The following is an 8,321-nucleotide window of genomic DNA, read 5'->3' as shown; positions in this document are numbered from 1 at the left end:
CGATAGGATAAGCAACAATGTGCGGAACCTTTATGTTGTGATCAAACTGCTCGGACTTGTTTACGTGTGACACTTTGGAACCAGCTGTTGGTTCATACGCCTGGCGTCACTCTTTGGAATTCTCTCAGCATCTGCCGGTGTATGTTTGCGTTTTTCTCGCCGTTAACTATATTTATATAAACGTGTCAATGTTAATCATTCTGCCGTGTGCCATAGCAGTCACCGTGGTGTCCTATATTTGAGCGGGTTAATGCTACATGCTAACTGGTTAACTGTTGCAACATTCTATCTTTTCGTGTTGCTTGTGCAGAAAACAGTCGCAATGGAACCCGCTTGCCGTAAGGACAAACCAAAGCTGAATTTAACGCCAACCAGAGGAGATCGATCAAAACAGAAAACTGCACAGCAGGAGCTCAAGCAGCGGCAGAGGGCAGAGGTCAGCCAGATCACTGGATCTAGTTATGAATATTAATTATTAGGATTAATTATTAATTAATTATTAGGATGAAACACGTATTCTGAGTCTCGCGAGATTTGGGGGGAATATTTTCTAATGCAAAATAATGCACAATGTTGTCCAGTTTTTATTTTATTTTTTTCTGGAAGAAAATCAACAAGCAAGCGTGCACATGTAAACGTTATCAGGAGGCACTTTTGTTCCAGGCTTATTATTCAGCTGCAGCTGATATAGTTTAACAAATTGCACGTAGCTCATGATAGTTGTGGTGGTTAGCATTTTTTTCCACAGTCCCTGTCTGATATGCCAATATTTTACCATTTGATTTTTGTATTTTACCAAAAAAAAAATAGAGACACCTCATTCTCATCCTTATTAGTCATCGTGATCTCTATGGTTATTAACTGTCTGCCGTCTCATTCATTTTACAGATTTATGCTTTGAACAAGGTGATGACTGAGCTTGAACGTCAGCAGTTTGAGACCTTTTGTAAGCAGATGCAGCCACAAGGAGAATGAAGATGCAGTCTGTGATGCCTTCATCAGGGTTTTTCTTCAAAACGAGTCTAAGTATTCACAAATGTCTGTATGCCATCACTCTTACTGGCTTGACCTTTTTGTGTGAGGCGGTTACAGGTACAGGTATTATTCTTTTGTTAAAGCCTAGAATGAAACGCATTTCTTTGGTGGTTTTAGGAGCGACATCTGTTTCCAATGAGGCATAATACTGGAGGAGTATGTGTATCACACGATTTGTATTCGATTTTACGCTAAGACGGATTCTTTATTTAATTGCTCATCAACACCGAAGAAAAACAGTTTGCAACATGAGAGGAAAAATAATACACAGTTAATACAGGGATAGCCAGATAAAAGTTTTCATCATGTCAGAGGATTTAGAGACGTTTTGGTAAGACATTATCTTACCAGTATGGGACCAGGCAGTGAATTCTGGGTAATCCAAGAAAAACTGGTCATGAGTGATAGAAAAATGAAGCCTCATGAAGCACTTGTGATTGTTTATTTACTCCTGGTATTTATTTCATTTCCAATTCACCCCTAAACCAATAGTGCCCTCTAGAGGAGCAAAGAATTGTTCAGTGCTTCATGAGGCTTCATTTTCCCATCATTACCGGGAACCCTTTCTACAGTAGCGCTAAAGCTGACCGTTGTTCGGCTAACGGCGATTTTTATGGTGCTCTTTTTTTTTTTTTCACAATTTTATTGCTTGTTGATGCACTCTGGGTTGTGCAAACATTTGCTACACCCGCCAGGAAATTAAAGACAGAATTGACAGTATATGCAGCCAGTCTGTATGGCTCCCATGCAATATTTCTATTGTGTCAAGAGATTGAAATAGCTGTACTGTATGTATTTATTAATATACATCATATTTGGCTTATTTAATAACTTGAGCTTTTAATTAGAAGAGTATTGATTAGGTCACTTGGAAATCATTGAGCCAAGTTACCTATTTTACGTAAACTCTCAATGGGTAACAAGAATAAAAAAAAAAAAAAAAGCACGATCCTATCATTTATCATGATAGTTTTTTATTCAATGAAAATTATTGTGATTAGCCTCTGCACAATTAAAAATAAAAGCGAGACAGGGTGAGGTTTTTTTTTATTTTTAATTATCGAACCAGGTTATGATGCTTCTGAATTTGTCATGTTGAATCAGCGATGAGAAAATGAAGCCTCATGAAGCACTTGTGATCTTTTTACTCCTCTAGATGGTGCTCTTGGTTTGAAAATAAAGGCGGGTGCAATGGAAATATTTTACATTTCTAATGCATCTTCAAACCGGGAGTTACTTTTAGAGGAGCAAATGTGCTTCACAAGGCTTAATTTTCCCCATCACTATCTTGGATTTGATGTAGTCAGGGGCGGAGCTACACACTGGCCACCTCCACACTGTGGAGAACATTTTTTAACTTTTATTTTTCTGCCATTTTCACAGATGCCGTATTTTTAGACTCTTTGATACTCCACCACGTTTTTAAAACTATTACTACATATTTAACGAATAAAGGTACAGTAGATCTGAAGTCAAAGTTTATAAAGACTGAAGGATAGGTGGACATGTGTGGCTCCTCCTTAGTGAGGTGTCATCACACTGGCAACTCCACTGAGGAAATTTTGGCTCTGCCCCTGCATAGAGTATTTCTTTTACAGTGGTTAAAGTGAGCTTTTATGCTCATTTGAGTTAGTATTCATTTGTGTGTGGCATGTAAATTAGTAATGGGAACATGAAGCCTCGTGAAGCACTTTTGATCTTTTTTTTCCTCTTCTACCTGGCACTCCAGGTTTTAAGAGTCATTGGAGTGTAATACGTTTCCATTTCACTAGTCTTTATTTTTGAACCAAGAGCACCATCTAGAGGAATAAAAAAAAAAAAAAATCACAAGAGCTTCGTGAGGCTTCATTTTCCCATCACCAGAAGGTGTCCATGATTGTCTTAGACATTAGTAATAGTGTTCTACACCAGATGCACTATGTGCTTAAAAAGGTAGCTTGCATTAGGATTTTTCTTAAACAATATAAATTGAACCGTTCTTGTCCTTGTGTAGCTGTTTAGTTCTTTTAACCTCTGGACTCAAGCCATTATTTTTTCCTCTCAAATGGTGACAAATGGTTTTAAATCAGTCATGGAACCAATATATATGCAAAAAGTGTGAAAGTTGTGAATTGCACTGAATACAGTGCCAGTTAACTTGTAACCCGATTTCTTTTTGTATTCAATATTTTCATTTGTTTCAATAAAAAATGCAAATTGCAATCAATGTTTGTTTTCTGCAGTTTTAATTGTGTGTATGTGTATAGTTTCCAAATTGAATCCACGTAGCACTTAGTGGCTGTAACTGGCACAATCCAATGAGATCAAACTCTTGTTTGCAACAAGGTGTTAATGCCCATTTTATTGACAGAAATATTTCATTTAACACAATTGTTTTGCATTGGAGCTGAACTAGACTGCATTGCACCGATCTTTTCAAAACCAATAGCTATGTAATTCTTGGTCCTCAAATTTTGGGGGGCTAAGTACTACCTGTAGGCAGCATATTGATGACCCGTGTTGTACCTAATACAACACAATGAGTGTCTAACTCACAATCTATGTGAAAAAAAAACATCTACATTTTTTTGTCCTACAATGCATCATAAAGTTTTATCCTACATACAAACACAATTTATTCCGAGTTTTAGCAATATCTGTTATTGATGTCAAAATGAAGCCTTGTGAAGTACTCTTGATCATTTTTATTTGTTCCTCTAGATGACACACCTGATTTAAAGATGCTTTGTAAATACAATAAATACATTTCTATTATTGTAGCCTTTTGCTTGAAACCAAGATCTAGAAGAGTAAAAATATAACACGTGCTTCATGAGGCTTCATTTTCCCATCACTAAATATGTTCATAGCCCTTTAAAATAACAATAAATATTTTTTTTTAAAAATACAATGAAATAAAATGGTTCAAACCCCAATCTTTTTCTCCCAATTCTGATCAGCTGAAAATGATGTATGTCCAATTTCCAAGCGATTGGGTTTTAGACATCCATATTTAAAAGCATTTAATTCGATTGGCTGATACCTGCAGAAACCCTGTTAAAACCTAAAGTACCGCCAAAAGTGCCTTGACCAGTGATGGAAAAATGAAGCCTCATGTATAGTACTTCTGATCTTTTTTTATTTTTGCTCCTTGACATGGCACTTTTGCTCTAACTATATATTGGAAATTCAATACATTTCCAACATTTGTCTACAACAAAAGTGTCATCTTAAGGAGTTAAAAATATATATCGCAAGTGAGGCTTTATTTTTCATCCAAGTTTTCCATAACAGGTGCATAAAGGCAATCGTGGTCAGCTTTGCACATTTGATGCAATTTTTCCCTCATCTACACTTGGACCGTAACAGAGCTCCCAGTAACCCTCACTCCAAACCAGCCTTCCCAGTACTTTGTGTCCTGCCCTCCATGCTCAAAGGAGATGAAACGTAGACCGGAACCATACTCGGAAAATGTGTGGCTGACCTGGAGAAGAGACAGAACGACAAGACTTGCGGTCATGGAAATGTCTTCAATGTATCCTGCAGCAACAGTGCCTTCTAGAGGCTCGCTTTATTACTTGCTCGATTGTGGAACGTAGTCTACTCGGGGAAGTAAACGGAATAAGAATTTCATTGTGTTTATTACTATGCATGTGACAACAAAACTCATGAATCTTGAATCTTTTTTTTTACTCTTATGCACTGTACTGAACAGAAACTCAATTCCATCTCCACATTCAGAACCAGAACAAGCGCAAATTGTATATAGCTTTTATTTTACTTCTCTAATTCTCTAATTCTTGGTTTATTGATAAGTGGATTAAATGTATCTAATCTAGAATCTATTAATCTAGAGGAGCTAAAAAAATAAAAAGATGTTCTAAAGTGCCTCACAATACTTCATTTTCCATTACTAATATAAAGCAATTTATTAGTTCTAGTGGCACTTTTTTTGTTGTTTTTTTTTGGCACTATCCCTTCTCTTTTCTTTCACTAGCTTTCTCATTTTTAATATATGCCGCGGCTTGCAGTAATATGGATAGCAGGCCCCAAATAGCCCCCGGGCCCTAATTTGAACACCCCTGGTTTACCACAGCGTCTTCGTTCACCTGCTTCCATGAGCAGTCGTCACACTCCGGGTCGAGAGTCACGGGTTCGGGTTTGAACTCCTGCATGACCTCGTGATTCTCGTCCAGCAGGCGCACTGTTATTTGGTAGGTGCAGCCGCAGTCCTGCCTACCGCAGTACCTGCACGATTTATATTGTAAAATATTAGTCTACCAGTTAGAGCAGGGGTATCAAACTCATTTTAGCTTGTATGGAGAAAAATCGATTTCCAAATGGGCAGGACAGATAAAACCATGGTATGTATTTATATAACTTTAAAACAACAACTTCAAGTTAAGTGTTCGTTTTTAATGCTGTCCAATATAGTACAAGCACAACACTATTAATCATAAAACAATAACATTACAATTAATCAAAAATAACATTAAGTTTTTCATATATTTCAGCTCATTTTTATACTTTACAAAATCATCTTGCGGGTCTGAAACGACCCACGGGCCGTATGTTTGACACCCCTGAGTTAAAGGTTGAGTGAGGCCGTTTTTTTTTTTTTATATTTCTCACCAGTCTTGAACCGATATGACTGGTTGGGCGTCCAGCTGTTCAGAAGTGAAACCTTCCTGGAATAAGTCAATTACTTGACTTTTCAGACACAACCTAGAATGCAAAAAAAAAAAGTTGAAGATGTTTGGAAAAAATAGTGATGGGAAAATGAAGCCTCATGAAGCACTTGTGATGTTTTTTGTACTCATCCAGATGATGCTCTTAATTTGAAGATAAATGCAAGTGCAATGGAAATGTAATAAATTTCCAAAGCATTTTTAAACCATCAGCGCCATCTTGAGGAGCAAAAAGAATGATCAAAAGTGCTTCATGATGCTTCATTTTCACATCATTTGGACAAAAAAAAAATCAAATCGCATTGCAGAATAACTCATATTTGTTGATGGGATCCTGCAGTACTGTAATGACATTTTCAAGCCTCGTTCCTGGAACACATGTAAAAATTTCAAACGGACGACAAATTTGTACTCACTCAAAGGATGTTGCAAAGTATTTCTTCACAGCCGTGTCACTGAAGTCATGGCCGCAGTCTCCCGGCATTTCCTCCACCATCCACTCGCTGCCGCCGTTCTCCGTCAGCTCCCAGAAATTCAGTTGCTCTGCCAGCGTTAAATTGCTCACTAATTTTGTTTGATCAATTTATGATGCTATTGAAGAGGATTAGGGCCAGTAAAAAATAAAAAATAGGCTGGCAGGATTCTTAATTATTCTTCCTCAAAATTCTCACTTTGAAGTCAGAATTCTCGGTTGTTTTATTTTTCACAAAAAGTGAGAATTCCGAATTTAGAATAACATCAGAAATCTCACTTTTAAACTCATAAAGTGACATTTCCGAAAATAAGGAGACAATTGCTTTAATAAAGTCAGAAATTTGACTTTAACATGAGAACTAAGCATTTTAAGGTCAGAATTCTCACTTCATTCTCAGAATTCATTTATTCTAAAAAGTGAGAAATCTGACTTAAAAGATTTCTCTAAATAAAGTCAAAATTCTCACTTTAAAGTCAGAATAATGTGACGATTCTGAGAACAAACAATCCCAATAACAATCAGAATTCTGACTTTAGGGTGAGACTAAGTTAGATTTCTTGCATTACACAGAATATTGATGACAATCAGAAATGATCAATCATACCATAATTCTATATAATGCATTCTCATTTTGAAGTGAGAATTCAGAGAATAAAGTAAAAATTCTCACTACAAGAATTCAGACTTCAAAGTGAGGATTTTGGCTTCTTTCTCAAATTCTCAATATTCTCACTTTAATGTCAGAATCCTGCCTTTTCTCTGATTTATGACTTCAATGAGAGAACTTTGACTCTCATTAATATCAGAATTCCTCACCGGTGAGAATTCTGACTTTAATATATGTATTTTGACTTCATTCTCAGAATCCTCACATTCTGGGGACAATTCTGATTTAAGTGAGAATTCTGAGGATTAAGACAGAATGTCGAGGTCAGAATTCATCATTTTCCGAAGTCATACAATGAAAATATAATTTTGACTGTATAATTTTATTCACATGTCAGAATTCTGAGAAGAGGGTCAGAATGCTAAGATTTCTCTTCCTCTTCTACCGAGCTGACGTTCATAAGGAGGTGAAATTAAACCAGATGTTTTTGGTCACAATTTCCCCAAATCTCACCCCATTAACCACTTACTAGCTGAAAACAACTTACCATCACCGTTGGGATTCTTGATCAAATTATTGGCCATGATTACAATGTAATGAACATGCAGCGTCTGAAAAGAACAAAAAGCACTTCAGGAGAGGCGATATATATATTTACATATTGGTATCTATATTTAATAATATAAAATTTATATTTACCGGTACCTTTTTCAAGCAGAGTGAGTTTTTTGTTATGTTTGACTTTATTTTCAATTTTTTCTAATTCCTTTGTGTGTACAAACAATGTATTTGTATACAGTACATGTTTGAAAAAAGTTTATTCATTCATTCAATTCATTTAAAATGATCCATCATATTATTTTATATGAACTGAATCCCTCAAATTCAGCATGGGATGCCTGGAATCAACAGACACAAAATTTGGGTGTCGAAAGCACTAATACCCGGTATGCTGACTCACTGCACAACAAACGGAGCGGAGGCAAAGCCATCCTCATTCCGTACTGAATAGGAGGCATCACAGAGGATCAGTCAGTCATCAAGCTGACACAAAAATAGCAGTCAGCACAAAACTGCCAGGATGAGTCATCGGATCCAGTGTACATAGATTTGTTTTTACTTTACACAACATTTTTGAATTGTTGTTGATAAAAGTATGTGGCTCACTTTGCTGAGTCACCTGTGCCCTTGCAAAAAAACAATATTATGCTTGCATACATGACTAACATACACTCCAAAACATCGACAGGATGTTACTCACGGCTCCAAAGGACAAGTCCGATGTTCCGTCTATTTCTCGGGACACTTGAGCTCCTCTGCAGTGAAGCGACCCGGTGCCAGCTGGGCTTTTATTGCAAGGGCGGGGAGGGAGCAGTGGAACTCAGCAGAAACACGCATGCACACAATCAGCAGAAATGGCTACAAACTCAACAGTCACTGATGGAAGAAAACATAAGTACAGTACTTTTTTTTTTTTTTTTTTGCAATAATTACATGCCCGGCTTCAAAATATCAAGTCACTCACTGCCAGCCCGGT

At 36.8% G+C, this 8,321-nt stretch overlaps 2 protein-coding genes across 2 annotated transcripts; one reads left to right on the top strand and one right to left on the bottom strand.

The window, feature by feature from the left end:
- On the top strand, nucleotides 1-3,241 carry svbp (small vasohibin binding protein). The gene is made up of 3 exons (XM_088424311.1): nucleotides 1-139; nucleotides 311-436; nucleotides 889-3,241. Exons 2-3 carry the CDS (start codon nucleotides 323-325, stop codon nucleotides 973-975), a joined length of 201 nt encoding a protein of 66 aa, XP_088280437.1. The 5' UTR covers nucleotides 1-139; nucleotides 311-322; the 3' UTR covers nucleotides 976-3,241.
- On the bottom strand, nucleotides 2,892-8,206 carry fbxo2 (F-box protein 2). Its single transcript, XM_088424310.1, has 6 exons — nucleotides 8,046-8,206; nucleotides 7,332-7,395; nucleotides 6,119-6,245; nucleotides 5,647-5,739; nucleotides 5,124-5,262; nucleotides 2,892-4,498 (listed from the first exon to the last, which is right to left on the bottom strand). The coding sequence occupies exons 2-6, from the start codon at nucleotides 7,366-7,368 to the stop codon at nucleotides 4,364-4,366; spliced, it is 531 nt and encodes a 176-aa protein (XP_088280436.1). The 5' UTR covers nucleotides 7,369-7,395; nucleotides 8,046-8,206; the 3' UTR covers nucleotides 2,892-4,363.
- Nucleotides 8,207-8,321: the final 115 nt, after the last annotated feature.

Source organism: Hippichthys cyanospilos, chromosome 9 (assembly GCF_059441005.1).
Source record: "Hippichthys cyanospilos isolate Australia breed blue-spotted pipefish chromosome 9, RoL_Hcya_1.0, whole genome shotgun sequence".
NCBI classification, from domain to species: domain Eukaryota; kingdom Metazoa; phylum Chordata; class Actinopteri; order Syngnathiformes; family Syngnathidae; genus Hippichthys; species Hippichthys cyanospilos.
This window is presented reverse-complemented; position numbering and strand designations above follow the sequence as displayed.